General features: G+C 43.4%; 1 protein-coding gene across 1 annotated transcript in view; it reads left to right on the plus strand.

Annotated features, from left to right (window-relative positions):
- Nucleotides 1-19,539, plus strand: part of LOC139231806 (GTPase IMAP family member GIMD1-like) — a 30,760-nt gene extending 11,221 nt beyond the window's left edge. Inside the window, exon 4 of the mRNA XM_070862534.1 lies at nucleotides 19,279-19,539. Within this exon, the coding sequence (XP_070718635.1) occupies nucleotides 19,279-19,539 (261 nt within the window). The remainder of the gene's footprint in view (nucleotides 1-19,278) is intronic.
- The last annotated feature ends 2,269 nt before the right edge of the window (nucleotides 19,540-21,808 follow it).

The following is a 21,808-nucleotide window of genomic DNA, read 5'->3' on the forward strand; positions in this document are numbered from 1 at the left end:
CTTGCTGCAAAATCTTCAGTTGGGTTGAGTCCGTTGATGCGGTAAGGTGCGTTTTGGATCTATGGGGTAAGTACCTGGTTTTCTTCGTTAGAAATAGGTTTCTACAGTCTTTTAGGTAAGGTTTTACCCATTGGTAGGTCAGGATTAGATTGTAGAGTGGAAACTTTTCGATTCTTCGTTTTTTTCCTGTTGGAGTTTTGTACGAGTTTGGTCGATCGCGGTGGTTTTTCCGGTGATACCACGTTGACTGTGGTCGGTTGCTGCCGCGATGGTCATTTTTTTCCTTCCTTCAGGACTTCAGGACTTCGAGGCTGGAGAAGTTAGTTTACAACTGTCGCGTTGGTTTACTCCTTGTCTTGATGAGGTAGTAACAACCTTGTAGCTACCTAGCAACCTCACCTCTGTTGAAAACAGGGGCCAGTTATATGATTTCAGTGGTTCTAATCTTGGCGCCAAATCAGTTCAAAATCCTTTGTATAATTTTGGAGGCCTTGGTTCTTCTTTGTAATATTTTGGCGGGCTCGATAAAAGTTGATATGTTTTGGGTGAGTTGATGTTCGAAAACTGTTTCCTGATGGAAATATTAGTTTGGTAATTGCAATGTTCTTTTGTGCTTAGTCTTTCGCAAATAGCCTGGATTGGGCCTCTTTGTGATGGATATGCTGAAATGGGTTTCCAGACCCATGTTGATGGGTAGCTATCTCTGGGTGATTTTGTGATGTAAATGTTTCTTGTGGGGGAAGGATTTTCGAATACTCATCCCTCCAGACAGGTTAACTTAGTCCTCACACCAAGGTAGCTTCACTTAATCAGACTGTCTCCTGCTAGTTCCTTAGGCCCACCTACAGCCTTGAATTTGTCTTTTAAAAATTCTATTAAAGTTCGTAGTTTCTTCCATAAGCACTTTAGGGTTCCAAACTTTTCGGTAGATAGTCCCAAATTAAATTTCCTTTCAAATGAGCCCAAACACTGGGGGGGTTCTTGTGAATTTTGCATCCTTCAGGGTAGTGCGTACAATATAGTGTATATATGGATTTTAGCGAGGCTTTTGATAAGGTCCTACATGGTAGACTGGTCATGAAGGTTAAAGACCATGGGTTACAGGGCAAGGAGGCAAGTTGGATCCAAAATTAGCTTGGAGGTAGGAAGCAAAGGATAATGATTGATGGATGTTTTTGTGACTGGAAGGATGTTTCCAATGGGGTTCCGCAGGGCTCAGTACTGGGTCCCTTGCTTTTCGTGGTATATATCAATGATTTAGATTTGAATATAGGGAGTATGATTAAGAAGTTTGCAGACGACACAAAAATTGGCTGTGTGGTCAATAATGAAGAGGAAAGTCATGGGCTACAGGAGGATATCAATCTACTGGTCAGGTGGGCAGAGCAGTGGCAAATAGAATTTGAATCCAGAGAAGTGTAAGGTGATGCACTTTGGGAGGGCGAATAAGGCCACTTAATAGTGTAGATGAACAAAGGGACCTTGGAGTGCTTGTCCACAGATTCCTGAAAGTAGCAGGCCAGGTGGATAAGGTGGTTAAGAAGACATACGGAATGCTTGCCTTTTTTGGCATAGAATATAAGAGTAGGGAGGTTATGCTTAAATTGTATAATACTTTGGTTAGGCCACAGCTGGAGTACTGCGTGCAGTTCTTGTCGCCGTATTATAGGAAGGACGTGATTGCACTAGAGAGGGTGCAGAGGAGATTTACTCGGATGCTGCCTGGAATGGAGAATCTTAGTTATGAGGACAGATTAAATAGGCTTGGTTTGTTCTCATTGGAACAGAGGAGGTTGAGAGGAGATCTCATCGAGGTGTACAAAATATTGAAGGGCCTGGACATCGTGGTTAGTAAGGATCTATTTCCATTGGTGGAGGGGTCTATTATGAGGGGGCATAGTTTTAAGGTGGTTGGTGGAAGGTTTAGAGGGGATTTGAGGGGGGGTTTCTTTACGCAGAGGGTTGTGGGGATCTGGAACACATTGCCTGGAAGAGTGGTGGATGCAGAAACCCTCACCACTTTTAAGAGATGGTTGGATGCGCACTTAAAGTGCAGTAACCTGCAGGGTTACGGACCCAGATGTGGTAATTGGGATTAGACTGGATGACCTTTTGTTGGACGGAGCAGATATAATAGTAAGTACTGCAGGGAATAGAATACAGCCAGGGTGATCTCCTGGACTAGTGTCGATCACTGGATGGGCCGGAGAGGAATTTTCCCAGATTTTCTCTCCCTAAATTGACCTGGGTTTTTATCTGGTTTTTGTCTCTCCCAGGAGATCACATGGCTCCAGTTGGGGTGGAGTGTAGAATGTTTTAGTATAAGGGGTGTCGCAGTTGTGGTGAGGCGGACTGGTTGGGCTGGGTGCTCTTTGCCTTTCCGTCTTTGTTCATAGGTTTATATGTAACCTTTAGGGCTGCTGACCAAGGGCCGTGCGGCTCTTTGTCGGCCGGTGCAGACATGATGGCCTGAAATGGCATCCTTCTGCGTTATAAATTTCTATGTTTCTAATACTTTACTGGTGTCTAGCAATCTTGCAGCTACAGAATTTTCAAAAGAACATGTTTGATATGGTAGTGAAACAATATGCTGTCCTCCAGCTGAAGTGAAGGCTCATGCTCACGATGGTCATGTCCGTGAAGACCAAACACAATCCCACAATAGATCAATCACCCCAGGCCAGTCTCGTACCAACTCGTCAAACAGTACTGTTGGCAGAATGCTGCAAGTACATCATCTGCTCCTCATCTTTTCTGGGCAATCTTTTTTTGAATTCATTCGCGGGATATGGGCGGTAAGGCCGGCATTTATTGCCTATCCCTAATTGCCCTCAAGCAGGTGGTGGTGAGCCACCTTCTTGAATACAACTGAATGGCTTGCTAGGTTATATCAGAGGGCTGTTAAGAGTCAACCACATTGCTGTGGGTCTGGAGTCACACATATATATATATATATATATATGGGCCAGACCGGGTAAGAACAACAGATTTCCTCCGCTAAAAGACATTAGTTAACCAGATGGGTTTTTACGACAATCCGGTAGTTTCTTGGTCACCAGATTTTATTTAATTAACTGAATTTAAATTCCCCAGCTGCTGTGGTGGGATTTAAACTCGAGTCTCGGGATCATTAGTCCAGGCCTCTGGATTACTAGTCCAGTAAACCACTATGCTACCATATCATAAGAATAAAATGAAAAAAAGAGGGAGAAAATGTCTTAAATAATAGGAAAAAGTTCATTCTCCATACTTCCTATGCCCGACTTCCTGTTGGTGCTCTAACTTGCTGTTGCATTGCCATCATGCAAAATAGGTGGATTTGACTTGGAATATTCTATAAGTTGGGCACCCATGAGTCATGGTAATTATCTTTTCCCAAGTCCCATGAAGCCTATTGTCCTTTAGCTATCATTAGTGTGATAGGGAAAAGTGTGAGATAATGCATTTGGGGAGGGTGAATAAGGCAAGAGCATACACATTAAATGGTAGGACACTGAGAAGTGTAGAGGAACAAAGGGACATCAGAGTGTCCACAGATCCTTGAAGGCAGCAGGCCAGGTAGATAAGGTGGTTAAGAAGGCTATCGGAATACTTGCCTTTATTAGCCAAGGCATAGAATACAAAAGCGGGGAGGTTATGCTTGAACTGTAGAAAACACTAGTTAGGCCACAACTAGAGTATTGTGTGCAGTTCTGGTCACCACATTAGAGGAAAGATGTGATTGCACTAGGAAGGGTACAGAGGAGATTTACGAGGATGTTGTCTGGACTGGAGAATTTTAGCTACGAGGAAAGATTGGAGAGGCTGGGTTTGTTTTCTTTGGAACAGAGGAGGCTGAGGGGAGACCTTATTGAGGCATATAAAATTATGAGGGGCCTGGATAGAGTGGATAGGAAGGACCTATTTCCCTAAGCAGCGGGGTCAACAACCAGGGGGCATAGATTTAAAGTAATGGGTAGGAGGTTTAGAGGGGATTTGAGGGGAATATTTTTCACCATACCTCGGAAGCCTCTTGTCAACAAAGGCAGACATTGATGCGGAGATTCAACACCGCCTCCAGTGTGTCAGTGCAGCCTTCGGCCGCCTGAGGAAAAGAGTGTTCGAAGACCATGCCCTCAAACATACCATCAAGCTCATGGTCTACAGGGCTGTAGTAATTCCTGCCCTCCTATATGGGTCAGAGGCATGGACGACTTACAGACGACACATCAAATCGCTGGGGATATATCACCAACGATGTATCCGCAAGATCCTGCAAATCCCCTGGGAGGACAGGTGCACCAACATCAGTGTCCTCACCCAGGCTAACATCCCAGCATTGAAGCACTAACCACACTTGATCAACTTCGTTGGGCAGGCCACTTAGTTCGCATGCCAGACACGAGACTCCGTAAACAACTGTTATATGTGGAGCTCCTTCATGGCAAACGAGCCAAAGGTGGGCAGCGGAAACGTTATAAAGACACCCTCAAAGCCTCCCTCGTGAAGTGCAACATCACCACTGATACCTGGGAGACCCTGGCCGAAGATCGCCCTAGGTGGAGAAAGTGCATCCGGGAGGGCGTTGAGCTCTTTGAATCTCAACGCTGCGAGCGTGAAGAGGTCAGGCGCGGGCAGCGGAAGGAGCGCGCGGCAAACCAGTCCCACCCCCCCTTCCCTCGACGAATGTCTGTCTCACCTGTGACAGGGTTTGTGGCTCTCACATTGGACTGTTCAGCCACCAAAGAACTCACTTCAGGAGTGGAAGCAAGTCTTCCTCGATTTCGAGGGACTGCCTATGAATGGTGGGGGTCTGGAACTCACTGCCTGAAAGGGTGGTAGAGGCAGAAACCCTTACCATATTTAAAAAGTACTTGGATGTGCTGTAATCTACAGGACTACGGACCAAGAGCTGGAAAGTGGGATTAGACTGGATAGCTCTTTTTTGGCCGGCGCGGACATGATGGGCCAAAATGGCCTCCTTCCGTGCTGCAAATTTCTATGATTAGCTTACAGACATAATTCTGTTTGAACATACTGTCACGTGCAACTGAAAGTGAGTGATATTTTCACGTGGGACATCACAACCAAATGAAGACAATTCCTCGGGGAGGTTTTGTCTCAGCATAAAGTCATCACTTTGATGTGTACTAAGTTCAACACTTATATTTTCACTCTTGGCTTTTTGGAGCTCAAAATTGTGATTTAAAATCAGTTTGTTTCTACTTTGGACTAACCTTGGAGGCAGAATGAAGCTGCTGGAACTATGACCAGTGTAAAATGAACTAAAATTGGAATTTAGTTCAAGGTCTGGCATTTAAAAAAAAGAATCACTCTAACATACATTACATTTGGGATTCAGATCAAAGACTAACTTTAAAATATCTCTCCAAGACACATTAAAGTTGGAATTCAGTTTAATGTTACTGTGAAATTGAACGGTGCCATCGGCACACTGCAGTTCCTTGCATTAAAATTACATTCATGGTATTTTCAAAGAAAAATAACAATATTTGCTTTGTAGAATTAAGTAGTTACTACATTATAAAGTCAGATAGTTCAGAACAGCAGGCAAGCTGGCTACTGCATCAGTGCAACACATAGCCTATAATCTTACCTCGTTGGAAGCTGTTTTGCTTGATCAGAGTTTTGTTAAGTCCTTCTGAAAACATATAGGGAAATACGCAACAAGATAAAGAAGAAGCTATTTGTTTCTTCTACTTAACATGGACCTGAGTATAAATGAATGTAATGTGAAGCAAATGGGGAGCAGGAAACAATGAACTTCCACATGGCAAAGGGTGATCTATTAGCAGAGGGGTGTGATTTATTATCATTCACTGAATGCTTCCTGTCGCTGTGAGTGAGACTATTCAAAGACTAGACCCAGCTGACGGGCATTTGACTGCAAGTTAAAACAAGATGATCCTCGCATTTAAAACATGAATGCGAGGCACATTTCAAACTGTATTTGTATTTTTGAGATCCCAGTTTCAAAAGGATATGGGTGCATTTATAAGGGTTCAAAGAGAGCAACAAAAACGACTCTGGAATTTGGAGCTCTGAATTCTAAGATTAGATGAACAGAGCTGAGCTTTTCATTGGAGCAAAGATGAGGTGGGACAGAGAAGGCCACATGATCCAAGGCTGTAAAATGCTAATGGACCCAGATGATGTAGATGGAAGCATGCTCTTTCACTTGGAATGTAAGCACAGCACCAAAAAAAAAGCTTCACATTTTTTATTGATGTCTCCAGTATGTCTCCCAGCAAAAGCAGTTGACACCCTTTCAATTAACTCTTTTCAAAAACAAGTAATAAACATCTGTCTGGGAACAGGGTTGCAAACCAGAGCACACATTGGTTCCTGTGCTGTTGAATTGGGTTTTGGAAATACTGACTTGGGGCTTAACAGGACAAGACTGGATTGTGGAGATGTGACGGCAGATGAATATTCTGGTTGAATTGTCTCTGGGGATCAAGAAGTATTTACGCAAAAAAACACTCTCTGGATTCCAAGAGTCCATGATGTAGGGTGAATTGTACTTGCTCTGTGTAAGGAGTGGTCTAGTGAGCCAAATCGCATGTTCTTATTTCATACTTCCTTTATATTCTTATGTATAATTTGACCTATTGTGAACCTTATTCAACTTAATCTCCTGAGGAAGATGATTACCACAGCTATAGTTATGAATATCATTTTCTCTCTTCCTGAGCCCCAAAGATCACTGAACAAGAAGTCCAGCATATCGTAGAATCATAGAATAGTAAATAACAAGAAAAAGGAGTAGGCCATATGGCCCCTCGAGCCTGCCTTAATAAGATCATAGCTACTTCAACACCTTCCCGCACTATCCCCATTTCCCTTGATACCCTTACTATCCAAAAAGCTATCGATCTTTGTCTCGAATATACTCAACGACTGAGCATCCACAGCCCTCGGGGGGGGGGAAAAGAACTCCTAAAATTCACAGCTCTTCGAGTTAAGAAATTTCTCAATCCTAATGGCCGACCCCTTATTCTGAGACTGTGACCCTTGGTTCTAGACTCTCCAGCCAGGGGAAACATCCTCCCTGCATCTACCCTGTCAAGCCCTGTGAAATATAGGCCCAGTCTCCTCAATTTCTCCTCATAGGACAACCCCCCATCTCAGGATTCAGTTTGAACCTTCATTCCATTCCCTCTAAGGCAAGTACACAGTACTCCAAGTGTGGTCTCACCAAGGCTCGATTGAATAGCAGTAAGATTTCTTTACTCTTGTAGTCCAATCCTTTAGTAATAAAGGCTGACACACCATTAGCTTTCCTAATTGCATGCTGTATATGCATGTTAACTTTAAACTCTGAATGCCAACATTTCCCAATCTCTCACCATTTAAGAATATTCTGTTTACTATTTTTCCGACCAAAGTTGATAACTTCACATTGCTCCAACATTATATTCCATTTGCCGTGTTCTAGTACGGACCATAGAGTCTGTGCCGGCTCTTTCAAAGAGCAATCCAGTTAGTCCCACTCTCCCGCTCTTTCCCCAGATCCCTCCAGTTTTTTTTCTCCTTCAGGTATTTATCCAATTCCCTTTTGAAAGCCACTATTGAATCTGTATCCACCATCCTATCAGGCAGTGCATTCCAAATCCTCACCACTCGTTGGGTAAAAAAAAAATCATAACCACTCATAAAATATCATTCTATTATATTACGTTACGTCCTACGTTATTCAACTCCAACTACTAGCAGAGAGGCCACAAGCATGGCTACTGTGAATTAAAGTGATGTCACCAGTATAGATGGTAGAATGCTCTTCTGGGGTCTGGGATAAGAAAGAAAGAAAGACGTGCATTCATATAGCATTTTTCATGACCACCGGACATCTCAAAGCGCTTTACAGCCAATGAAGTACTTTTGGAGTGTAATATTACACTGTTGTATTGTTCTTTGTATAAGGTCTTTGTTTGGGTAATGGGAACATTATCATCGGGATGGACTGGGGGAATATGTGCAGAAATCATTGATAATGGCAGGGCAGATTGAGAAAGTGCTTAAAGAAACATACGGGATCCTGGTCTTTATAAATAGAGGCATAGAGTACAAAAGCATGGAAGTTATGATGAACCTTTATAAACATAGAAACATAGAAAATAGGTGCAGGAGCAGGCCATTCGGCCCTTCGAGCCTGCACCACCATTCAATATGATCATGGCTGATCATGCAACCTCAAACACTTGTTCGGCCTCAACTGGAGCATTGTGTCCAATTCTGGGCACCGCACTTTAGGAAGGATATGAAGGCCTTAACGAGGGTGCAGAAAAAATTTACGAGAATGGTTCCAAGGATGAGGGACTTCATTTACGTGGATAGACTGGACAAACTTGGGTTGTTCTCCTTGGAGCAGAGAAGATTGAGAGGAGATTTGATAGAGGTGTTCAAAATCATGAGGTGACTAGACAGAGTAGATAGAGAGAAACTGTTCCCATTGGCGGAAGAGTCAAGAACCAGAGGACACAGATAAAAGGTGATTGGATAAAGGACCAAAGGCGACATGAAAACCTTTTTTACACAGCGAGTGGATAGCCTCTGGAATGCACTGCCTGAAAGGGCGGTGGAAGCAGACTCAATCATGGCTTCCAAAAAGGAATTGGATAAGTACCCGAAGGAAAAAAAAATTGCAGGGCTATGGGGAAAGGGCAGGGGATTGGGACTAGCTGAAGTGCTCTAGCAGAGAGCCGGCATGGACTCGACAGGCCGAATGGCCTCCTTCTGTGCTGTAACCATTCTGTCATTCTAGAGAGATGAGTTTTCTTCTGCGTTTCTTGAACCTCCTGCAATCATTCATTGTGTCTATGTTGTGGCTCTGAGGAAAATCTGACTTTTTTTCTGGTGTGAGATTGGCTGCCAACAAATGTGTCTTCATTAAAAGTTTTAATGCGACTCTGGTCTTCAAACTTTTCATTTCCTGTGCATCTGGCTGTAAATTGTCATTGTTCTTGTGTGTTTGCCCAATGACTAATTTTCATTCTGTAAATGAAATCATTGTGGGAACTGGAAGGAAGTGAGGAGTTGGGAGAGACAGAAAGGAGCCTCACTTATTAACTGGATCGTGCAGTTTAGTTATTGTTCAAATAGTGTTTTGTCTGAAGTTTCCAGCAGTTTTATTTACAAAGTTTGCGATTGGTAAGCAAGCAATCATAGGGTATTCAGTTTAAAAAAAATGAAGACTTGAATCTACATAGCACTTTAATTCTAAGAAATGTCTCAAGCTGCAATGTGGACCACACGCTGTCCGATTTCTCTACTCATTCAGATATTCATCCTTTTTTGGTGAGGCTAAGCAGAACAAAGACATCAACACGCTAGCTCAGGTACAAAACCTGATGTCAAACAGTCACCTTCAAAAGAAAGAAAGACTGACTTGCATTTATATAGCGCCTTTCACGACCACCGGACATTCCAAACCGATGTACAGCCAGTGGTACTTTGAGGTGTCTGCAGCTGTCGCGCTGTAAAATTAATGTCGGTTGTGCCCCGTAGGGGACAAAATCAGCACTGTGACTCCGGGAGGAGCTCTTCAGCTACAGGGAGAAGACGGTTGAGGAGGACTCTAGCGACGACTTTCCCAGTGGCTGATAGCACGGAGATTCCTCTGTAGTTATCGCAATCCCCTTTTTTAAAGATGGTCACGATCACTGTATCTCTCAGATCTCCCGGCATGCTCTCCTCCCTCCAGATGAGAGCGATGAGAGAGGTCATGTATTCACGCCAACAGTGCCTCTCCGCCATACTTCAGTGCCTCAGCAGGGATTCCATCCCCACCTGAGGCCTGACTGTTTTTAAGCTGTCTTATGGTTTTTTCTACCTCGTGCAGTGTTGGGGTTGCACTGAGGTGGTGGCGGGTAGCATGCCGCGGAATGGAGTTGAGAACACTCGAGTCAAAGGCAGAGTCTAGATTGAGGAGATCTTCGAAGTGCTCCTTCCAGCGGGCCCATACTGCCTCGGTGTCCTTGATGAACGTTTCCCCGTTCTTGGCCAACAGTGGGGTGGGGCCTTGGGTGTTTGGATCGTAGGTGGCCTTGACTGCGATGAAGAATCCTCGCACATCACGGCTGTCGGCCAGCTGCTGTATCTGCTGCAGCGTGGAGGCCCCGTCCTGTGTGAGAACACCAGCGGCAGGTCAGGGCCATAAAAGGAGCGGCGTGGAGGCCTCAGAGCAGCGTGGAAGCATACTACTTCAGGGAGCAGCGCGAGTTGGTGCAGGAGGGAGACAGCAGTGAAGAGTGACATCATCGAGGTCCAGGTCGGTGATTGGAGCGTGGGCAGACACAGCAGGAGCGGCGAAAGACTGTAGAGTGACGTGATCGGGGTCCAGGAGGGGCGCGAGTTCAGGGCCAGGGGCCCAAGGGCAGCACGGGCCAGCCCACACTGCGATACGTGTGCGCACTAGGTCCGTGCAGCAGAGCAGGTCTCCAGTCATCTTAGATAACCCTTGCCACTGGACAAAGACCTAGCTCTATCAAGCCCGTGTGGTGACTGGTGTGCAATAGCCACCATATGTTAAAAAAAATCCATGTACAGGCATCTTCCACCCTTCAGGATGTAGTTCGGGACCTGGAATATTAGGTCCTTCATTGAAACACCTGTGAACTCATCCTTTTTTGACGTGCAAGCAAGTCATCCTCCTTTCGAGGGACTGCCTATGATGATGATGGTATCTCCTGTGCTTTCTCCATCCACCACCTATTTTTTAGGTCCTGAGTTTTTTGTTGGACCTCGGCCTTAAGCCGTCTGTATTGCTGCCTTGCTGCTCCCGAGTTGGGTTGTTGTTTAAGGCTCAGAGATGCCCTGCGCTTGCGAATTATTAGCTCTTGGATCTCTTGGTCATTCTCATCAAACCAGTCCTGGTGTTTCCTGGTTGAGTGACCGAGCGTCTCTTCGCAGGCACTGGTTATGGAGGCCTTGAGGGCAAACCAAGCGCTGTGGGCATTCTGCGTCTCGGGGTCATCAGGGCACACCAGGTTAGCTGTGAGACGCTGACTGTATAGCGCTCTCTTAGCTGGGTCTTTGAGTGCCACGGCATTGACTTTTTTGCGGCACTGCTTTTTACAGCACGACAGCTGCAGGAAAAATGTAGGGAACAGCAGCAGCCCTTATACATGGCCTTCTTTGACCTTACAAAGGCCTTTGATACTGTCAATTGAGAGGGTCTATGGAGTGTCCTCCTCCGTTTCGGATGCCCCCAAAAGTATGTCACCATCCTCCGCCTGCTCCACGACGACATGCAGGCCGTGATCCTTACCAACGGATCCATTACAGAACCAATCCACGTCCGAACCGGGGTCAAACAGGGCTGTGTCATCGCCCCAACCCTCTTCTCAATCGTCCTCGCTGCCATACTCCACCTCCGTCAACAAGCTCCCTGCTGGAGTGGAACTAAACTACAGAGCCAATAGGAACCTGTTCAACCTTCGCCATCTCCAGGCCAAGTCCAAGACCACCCCAACCTCTGTCATCAAGCTACAGAATGCGGACAACGCCTGCGTCTGCGCACATACCGAGGCAGAACTCCAAGTCACAGTCAACGTATTTACTGAGGCGTACGAAAGCATGGGTCTTACACTAAACATCTGTAAGACAAAGGTCCTCCACCAACCTATCCCCGCCGCATAGCATTGGCCCCCAGTCATCCAAGATCCACGGCGCGGCCCTGGACAACGTGGACCATTTCCCATACCTCTGGAGCCTATCAACAAGAGCAGACATTGACAACAAGATTCAACTCCGCCTCCAGTCAGCCAGTGCAGCCTTCGGCCACCTGAGGAAAAGAATGTTTGAAGAACAGGCCCTCAAATCTGCCACCAAGCTCATGGTCTACAAGGCTGTAGTAATACCCGTCCTCCTGTACGGCTCAGAGACATGGACCATGTACAGTAGACACCTCAAGTCACTGTAGAAATGCTACCAACGATGTCTCTGCAAGATCCTGCAAATCCCCTGGGAGGACAGACACACCAACATTAGCGTCCTCGATCAGGCCAACATCCTCAGCATTGAAGCACTGACCACACTCGATCAGCTCCGCTAGGCAGGCCACATTGCTCGCATGCCAGACACGAGACTCCCAAAGCAAGCGCTCTACTCGGAACTCCTTCACGGCAAACGAGCCAAAGGTGGGCAGAGGAAATGTTTCAAGGACACCCTCAAAGCCTCCCTGATAAAGTGCAACATCCCCACCGACACCTGGGAGTCCCTGGCCAAAGACCACTCTAAGTGGAGGAAGTACATCCGGGAGGGTGCTGAGCACCTCGAGTCTCGTTGCCGAGAGCATGCAGAAATCAAGCGTAGGCAGCGGAAAGAGCATGTGGCAAACCAGTCCCACCCACCCTTTTCCTCAACGACTATCTGTCCCACCTGTGACAGGGACTGTGGTTCTCGTATTGGACTGTTCAGCCACCTAAGGACTCATTTTAAGAGTGGAAGCAAGTCTTCCTCGATTCTGAGGGAATGCCTATGATGATGATGATGATGAGCTGGTTGAAGGATAAATTCTGACCAGGACACGGGGAGAACTCCCCTTCTCTCCGAAAAAAGTCATGGGATATTTTATGTCCACCTGAACAAACAGACGGGGCCTCGGTTTAACATCTTATCCAAAAAGTAAATCAAGTACACTAGTATTTCTCACTTAATTCTTTTTTAAATGAAGATTGTTTTGGGAAATAAAAAGAAAATATACTTCAGTTCTCCCTCAAATGGTCGGGGAAAAAAAATCCTTTTGGAGGATTTGGCAGTAATATACCACAGACCATTCGTGTATTTTATGCTTTGGGACCTTGTAGAAAGCTACTATCCGATTAAACTATTGAGTACTTAGGAAAAGGTTTTTCTTTAGTGCCTTTCATTTAAAGACTGGCTTTTAAATTGTAGATACAAATTCAGAAAGAGAATAAGACAGCTGACATATAACAATTGCAATGTAGAGGCAGTGATGTTAACAGATAAATAGGGATAATAAGCAGAACCATTTTTGTTCTTTTCTCCTGCAAACATTCTGGAAAGTAAACAAAGCAAACTGTCTCCAAAATCTTTGAAAAATACTTGACCAGTAGCCAAAAGTGTTTCACCCCAGATCTCCTGTAGACAGAAAGCTGTTAAAGATTATTCACTAACCTGACTACATAAATCTATCGGATAGAATAAAGAGCTCCTTTCTTTGTGATATATAAGATTTTATAAACATAAATAAATGCAAGAAAAAAAAACATGAGACTTATATTTAAAATAAGAGTAAGGGAGGAACTTCTGTTTGAAAATATGTTTTTGATTACAACAGGGTGTGTGCCTTTTTGTTTTAACATACTGGATTGCAAGAGAGGCTCTGCCTTTTGTTTTAATATGTATTTGGTTGCAAGACTGGCTGTGCCTTTAGTTTTAAAACACATACTTGATTATAAGGCTGAGTGGCTTTTGTTGTAAAACGGGAATTTGGTAACAAGGTATTTGTTTATAGAGGGACTGTTTCAGCATCGTTTATTTCTCATCATAAAACATTTCAACCGACACAAAATCATATAAATCAAGAACAATCCTTCCGTTGACTTCAGCAGGGGTAAATAGTTCAGCAGCGTGCAACCTCTGCACAAAATATTGAATGTTAATGCGACCAATTGGAGATAGAATAATGCTGTGAAAGTCAATCTATCTATATTCAATGTTTTTAATTATATCTGTGCACATTGCCTATCTACAAAACCTTACTTCCTGTTATCCTGTTTTAGTGACATTTTTGTACCAACTTTTTCAATTATAAATTCATGTGTAAACATTTATAATTGGAACTGCCTTTGTAAACCTGTCACACTGTAATTACATCCTCCCACCAGTGGTGGCCCTATAGGGCCTCAGATTTGCATCTCCAAACTCCTCAGCTGAGAAATTCCTTTGCTTTACCAACTTGACTCCTCTGGTTCCCAAATTGCGATCAATATTGTTATTGAACTGTAAAAATGTCAAATCTAAATATTACATAAAAATATGAACAGAATAAAATAGGATCATAAAAAGAGGAGTAGGCCATTCAACCCCTTGAGCCTGCACTGCCATTTAATGAGATCATGGCTGATCTGGGATCTAACTCCATATACTCAGCTTTGGCCCATATCCCTCAATACCTTTGGTTAACACAAAGCTATCAATCTCCAATTTAAAATTAATAAGAATATAAGAAATAGGAGCAGGAGTAGGCCATTTGGCCCCTAGAGCCTGCCCCGCCATTCAATAAGATCATAGCTGCTCTGATCTTGGCCTCAACTCTACTTCCCTGCCCGCTCCCCATAATCCTTGACTCTCCTATCATTCAAAAATCTGTCTATCTCTACCTTAAATATATTCAATGAACCAGCCTCAACAACTCTCTGGGGTAGACAATTCCAAAGATTCACAACCCTCAGAGAAATTCCCCCTCATCTCCATTTTAAATGGGTGACCCCTTATTCTGAAACTATGCCCCCTAGTTCTAGATTCCCCCATGAGGGGAAATATCCTCTCAGAATCTACCCCGTCTAGCCCCCTCAGAATCTTATACATTTCAAAAAGATCACCTCTCATTCTTCTACACTCCAATGAGTACAGGCCCAATCTGCTCAACCTTTCTTCATAAGACAAGTGCTTCAACTCAGGAATCAACCTCGTGAACCTTCTCTGAACTGCCTCCAATGCAAGTATATCCCTCCTTAAATAAGGAGACCAAAACTGCACGCAGTACTCCAGGTGTGGTCTCACCAATACCCTGTGCAGTTGTAACAGGACTTCCCTACTTTTATACTCCATCCCCCCCCTTGCAATAAAGGCCAACATTCCATTTGCCTTCCTAATTATTTGCTGTACCTGCATGCTAACTTTTTGTGATTCATGTGCAAGGACCCCCAGATCCTTCTGTACAACAGCATCTTGTAGTCTCTCTCCATTTAAAAAATAATTTTCTTTTTTATTCTTCCTACCAAAGCGGATAACTTCACATTTTCCCACATTATACTCTCTGGGCCAGACTTTCCCTAAAGGCCCTCAACGTCCGATTGTCCACTGAGAAGCACCGTTAACATCGGCGAAGAAAGCTAGCAAGGATTTCCATTTTAAAGTTTAAAGTAAGTAAAACTAATTGCCCAGTGAGAAATGGGCATTGCACACTCATTGTCAGCAGTTTTCTCGGTGGGTATGTGCAAAGTTAGCAACATGGGCGGCCGTTACCAGAATGGATGGTAAGTAGTAAAATTTAGTCCGAGGCTGCGGTTAGGCCTGGGGGAGGGGGGGAAAAAATACCTTTTTAAAAAAAATGTCATAAAAAAAAACGTACAAAGTATTCCCAAGACAGTTTTAGCCCTAATGGCCATGTTAAAATTAAAAACAAATAATTAAAGAACCTTTAACTGACCTTTCTTTGCAGGGTCCCCCTTTATCGCCCTGTTCAAGCAGCATTTACAGGGCGGGTCTCTCGGCGATCTCGACGCCGGCGGTGAGGCCAAACTTACGCCCTGGCGGTTGTTCTCGACGTTGCACGTGGGCAGTTTGCTCCCAGCGGGCGACTTTAGATGTGGGCGATAACGTTGAAAAACTTACGTGGAAACTCTCGCCAGACGGAAAATCAGCTGTAACACTGAGAAAATCGCCGACAATGAAACAAAAGTCCAGCCCTATCTGCCAAATTTTTGCCCGCTCACTTAACCTATCTATATCCCTTTGCAGATTCTTTGTATCCTCTTCAGAACTTGCTCTCCCACCTGTTTTTGTATCATCAGCAAATTTGGCTACATTACACTCAGTCCCTTCCTCCAAGTCATTAATATAGATTGTAAATAGTTGAGGCCCCAGCACTGATCCCTGTGGCACCCCCGCTAGATACAGTTTGTCAACCTGAAAATGACCCATTTATTTTCTCTTCGTTAGCCAATCTTCTATCCATTCTAGTATATTACCCCCAACCTCTTGAACTCTTATTTTGTGCAGTAACCTTTTAAGTGGCACCTTATCGAATGCCTTCTGGAAATCCAAATATGTATCATCTACTGGTTCCCCTTTATCCGTTACATCCTCAAAGAACTTCAGCAAATTTGTCAAATATGATTTCCCTTTCATAAAACTATGCTGACTCTGCTTGACTGTATTATGACTTTCTAAATGTCCTGCTACTGCTTTCTTAATAATGGACTCCAGCATTTTCCCAGTGACAGATGTTAGGCTAACTGATCTAGTTTCCTGCTTTCTGTCTTCCTCTTTTCTTGAATAGCAGCGTTACATTGCAATTTTTCAATCCACTGGGATTTCCCCAGAATCCAGGAAATTTTGGTAGATTATAACCAATACATCCACTATCTCTGCAGTCACTTCTTTTAAGACCCCAGGATGCAGACCACCATTAGTCCCATTTGCTTGCCTAGTACTTTTTCTCCAGTGATAGTGATTGTTTTAAGTTTCTCCCCTCCCTTATTATTTCTTATCTCCACCCAAACTGATTCTACATCTTGATCTTCTGAGCCAATATCGTTTCTCACTAACGCACTGATCTCATCTTTTATTAACAGAGCTACCCCACCTCCTTTTCCTTTCTGCCTGTCCTTCTGAAATGTCAAATACCCCTGAATATTCAGTTCCCAGCCTTGGTCACCTTGCAACCACGTTTCTGTAATGGCTATCAGATCATACGCATTTATTTCTAATTGTGCTGTCAACTCCTCTATCTTGTTACGAATGTTGCGCAATTAACAATTGATCGAGCATCAATTGCCGTTTGCGGAAGAGAATTCCAAACTTCTATCGCCCTTTGTGTGTAGAAGTGTTTCCTAATTTCACTCCTGAAAGGTCTGGCTCTAATTTTTAGATTATGCCCCCGAGTCCTCGAATCCCCGAGCAGTGGAAATAGTCTGTCTCTATCTGCCGTATCTGTTCCCCTTAATATCTTGGTATTCCATACCCGTCAAATGCCCTGACTGTGATAGCCTTGCGCAAGGTCCAAGTGAAGCAATGAGAAACAGAAACAACAATAAAAAAATAGAATAGTTGCCAGCAACAAACTGAATATGACTTAATAAGAAACAGGTAGACATATGGGCCTAGAAATTTGTGGCTGCCACGAATGTTGCTAGTGTCACCATGGCCTCGGGTTAACTGGCGCTGAAAATGGTTGCTCCGGTAGGAGAGAAAAAATCGCGCTGGGGACTAAAGATCTGGCAATGATGAGGCCATCCCTGTCCTGCCGGGCAGCAATGTGGTTGGGTGCTGATGCCCTCGGTCCTGTGCAGCATCAGGGATTGCGGCGAAGATTGGTGGTGGTGCTTTTACATTTGAAGCTGTCAATTCAACAGCTGATTCAATGGCCACTGAACTCGCGCCTCAGCTTGACAGACGTGGTCCATGACTAGCATGAACCCCGTGAGCGAGCTGTCAAATGCAAGACGTGAGCTCAAATTCATTCTTAAGTGGCTCTAAACAAGCCACTAATTATTTGAATTGGGTTCCCTGCTATGAACCCGCCGCTGCTTGTCGGTTCTGCTCAGCGCTGACATACCCGACATCGGGCAAAGGCGCGTGTCGGCGGGTTCACAGTGGCTTCCCGACCCACTAGGGAAAAAAAAATCACTTTCCCACCTGACCCGCCTGCTGACCCTTCCCACCCCCTCTTCAAAATCCAGCCCTATGTTACTATTCAATGAGAACCACCTCTTTATTTAACCTACTTTCATTTTAATTGTATATACTAATGTATAACTATCTGCATTAATATAGTGCCGTTAATGTCCCAAGGCGCTTAAAAAAAAAACTTGTTCATGGGATGTAGGCATTACTGGCAAAGCCAGCATTTATTGCCCATCCCTAATTGCCCTTGAGAAGATGGTGGTGAGCTGCCTTCTTGAACTGCATGGTGAAGGTACTCCCAGTGCTGTTAGGGAGTTCTATGATTTTGACCCAGCAACGATGAAGGAACGGCGATATACTTCCAAGTCAGGATGGTGTGTGACTTAAAGGGGATCGGGAAGTGATGATGTTCCCATGCGGCTGCTGCCCTTGTCCTTTTAGGTGGTAGAGGTTGCAGAGGTGCTGCCGAAGAAGCCTTGGTGAGTTGCTGCAGTGCATCTTGTAGATGGTACACACTGCAGCCATGGTACAGAACCATGAACCTATCAGACTCTGAACAATTGGTTGTCCAGTACTTTACAGTAGTAGTTGCCTTGGTATAAAAAACTGGAAAATGTGAGTCTAGATAGGCAGCTGAAAGAAATTAATGTGAACTATTATCTACTTCTATAACTAGACAATAATGGTATCTTATCCCTTTATGACTATACAGTTTCTTTTTAAACTGTAATGTAAAATGTTAAAATAATTGAAAAAGCTGGCTTTGCTTAAAATAAGTTGACATTATATTGGATTAACCTTTAGACTGTTAGTACTTTTTGGAACTTCAGTACTCCCTGACCTTCGTGAGATTCAAACTCAAACACTGATGCTGAAAAATCCCCATATCCTATAGTTGTGAAATATGTTACTTCACAATTTGGGGGGAAACAGCAGCAAATTGTCACACAGCAAGGTTCCACAAACTGACCAGATAGTCTGTTTTAGTGATGTTGGTTGGGGGATATATATTGGTCAGGACACCGCAGAGAACTCCCCTGCTCCTCTTCGAAGAGTGCCATGGGATCTTTTACGGCCACCTGAGAGAGCAGACGGGGCCTCGGTTTAGTGTCTCATCCAAAGACTGCACCTCGGGCAGTACAGCACTCCCTCAGCACTGCACTTATGTGTGAGCCTAAATTACGTGATCAAGTCCTACACGAGGCTTGAACCAAGACCTTTTAACTTAAAGGCAAGAGTTCTACCACTGAGCCAAGGCTACAAAAACAAAAATTTCTTTCTCTTGTTTCTTTTTCTTTTACTTTCCTAGGCACCCCTCTAGTCACTAGTTTAACATTTCAGTTATATCTTACTTATTCTATTTTAACATTGAAATTTCACTTTTTCTTTATTTATTTAAAAACTAAACTTACATTTCTTTCACTGATCTGCACCATTCTGGAACAGAGGCCCATTTCTGGCTTAAAGTCCCCGTTTGGCTAGAAATCAGCTCCAAAATGTGGAGTTTTGTGCCAGAGTTTGGTTTACAAGCCCTCCTGAACCTACTCCCTCTTAAAAAAAAATCCTGCTGAGAAGTGAGTTATGTATTTAACTGCAACACTAGAAAAGCACATATACGAGTGTGTAAATTGTTGTGTTTATTGTCTTTAAAGATTAAAGGTATCATTTGTGTTGTTGCAGGGCATTCTTGGAGCCGAGTGGAATGATTTTACTGCAGTGGTCGTTACCCACAGAGATATAGTTGAGAAAGCTCATTATAATGAAGACACGTATTTGCAAACTGCCGCTGAACCTTTACAAAGACTCCTGGCATTTGTGCAGAACAGGTTTCACTTTGTCAACAATGGCACACACTTTCTCAAAAACGAGCAGGGCCCACTTTTGCAAAAAATAATGGGATTTGTTAAACAAAATAATTACAAAGTTCTAAAGTTTAATTGAAGTGTCGAGAATTTGTACTCACAGAAATTCAGTACTTAGATGGATAAACTGCTGTGGTCAGAAATCTGGTTTATGATAGCCATGCTTATTTATGATGAGTTCTTAGTTCATTTGTCATCTTTAAACGATTAAACTTTTGTTTGCCTTAAACCTGCAGTTATGATTTTGAAGCAATAAGCTGGTCACAAAGTTCAGATCATTTTCAAAGTCAAACCAAGAATCACTCGATCTTGAATATGAGATTTGGTTGAAGTAATTTTGAGACAGTCTTAATGGATTTTTTTCTAGACCTTGCAATGATGGAGATACATCCAAAAGAAACACTCAAGCTAGATTGTTGTGTCTTGTTCTTAACCAGACCAGAACGCATGCAGCATTTTTTGTCGGGAGTGGGAGGAGTGGAAGGGGAATGAAATTGCATTTACTGTGTTCGGTATTTAACCTGCAATAATGATTTCTTGTTTTTGTTCAACAAAAATAGCTTGACACTTTCAACAATGATCAATGAATCCAAAGACATACACAACCAGTTAGAGTTCAGTGATATGCCACAGCACGAGTCTCATTGCCTTGCCCGTCACTATTAGCTACCACTCCAGCTACATGAAAGGGTCATGGATGGAAATAGCTAAACACGACATTTGAAACAGCAGTTCCTGTTCCATAATGCAGTGAAGCTTTTGTAAATCTCAAACATATGATAGTTTTCAGAGGGAAACATTCAAAATGCTTTTAGCAAACTACATTTAGAAAAATACTCCAAGAAATCTGTCAGAGGAGAATACAATAATCGAACTCCAGGATACCTGGTCAGGGTTTGTGGGTTGTCGAGCGTCTCCAAAACAAAAGGAAATTGGCGAGCAACATTACTCTCTGCACATACAACCCTATCTACAAGAGAAGCTACATACTAGCAGCTTCCACATTCTTAAGTTACAACACAAATGATAAATTCCAGCAGTGGAGAGTAAAAAAGATGACACAGGCTAGATAGTGATTACTTGAAGTCACAGGAGCTGCAAAACCACCAGGCTCAATTAACGATACCAAGAGGATTCTTTGCTATGGGGGCATTCAACGTGACCTCATGTTGCCCGTGAAATCTTTTTAAAGAATAAAGGAATGGCTAAGACGTTTAATATGTATCTCACCTCTGTATTTTCAGAGAACAGCCAAGGAAGGACGACAGGAGTATCAGGGGACTGTGTGCAGGAATGCTAATACGATATAAATATTAAAATGAAAACAGTATTAACAGGGTTAATGGAATTCAAGGGTTAGCCCAGATGGTCCATGCTCCAGAATACTGAGGGAGGTTAGCAATGAAATACTGTTGATACTAACTAATTTTCCAAAATGCTTTGGAAACAAGAGTTGCATCTAATGACTGGAGGCTGGCAAATGTTACCCCTCTGTTCCCAAAGGATAAAGGAATTAACTACAGACTAGTTAGCTTAACATTGGTAGTAGGAAAACTATTAAGACACCACAATAAGGAATAATATTAGTGGGCACTTAGAAAAGTATGCACTAATCAGAAACAGTTAGCACAGATCTGTAAAGAGCAAGTCATGCTCAGCTAAGTTAATGACTGTTTAAATAAAAGTAATGCAATAGACGCTATATATTTGGAAATTCAAAAACAAGAAAGGCTTTCATTTATATAGTTATACCTTTCACGACGTCCCAAAGCACTTTACAGCCAATTAACTACTTTCGAAGTATAGTCACTGTTGAAATATAGGAAATGCAGCAGCCAATTTGCATAATACAAAGTCCCATGAACAGCAATGTAATCATAAGCAGATTTTTTTTTAGTGATATTGATTGTGGGCATAAATATTGGTCAGAACACAAGAACTCCCCGACTCTTGTTCGAATAGTCCCGTGGGATCCTTTATGTCCACCTGAGAGAGCAAACGGGTCTCGGTTTAACGTCTCATCTGAAAGACAGTACCTCCACTAGAATAGGAGCTGGAATAGGCCATTTGGCCTTTTGAGCCTGCTCCACCATTCATTAAGATCATAGCTGATCTTCTACCTCAACTCCACTTTCCCACACTATCCCCATATACCTTAATTCCTAAAAATGTATCGACCTCTGACTTGAATATACTCAACAACTGAGCATCCACAGTTCTCTGAGCTAGAGAATTCCAAAGATTCACAACTCTTTGAGTGAAGAAAGTTCTCCTCATCCCAATCCTAAATAGCTTGACCTTATTCTGAGACTTTGACCCTGAATTCTAGATTGCCTAGCCAGGGGCAA

The sequence above is a fragment of the Pristiophorus japonicus genome, chromosome 2 (genome assembly GCF_044704955.1).
Source record: "Pristiophorus japonicus isolate sPriJap1 chromosome 2, sPriJap1.hap1, whole genome shotgun sequence".
Classification (NCBI taxonomy): domain Eukaryota; kingdom Metazoa; phylum Chordata; class Chondrichthyes; family Pristiophoridae; genus Pristiophorus; species Pristiophorus japonicus.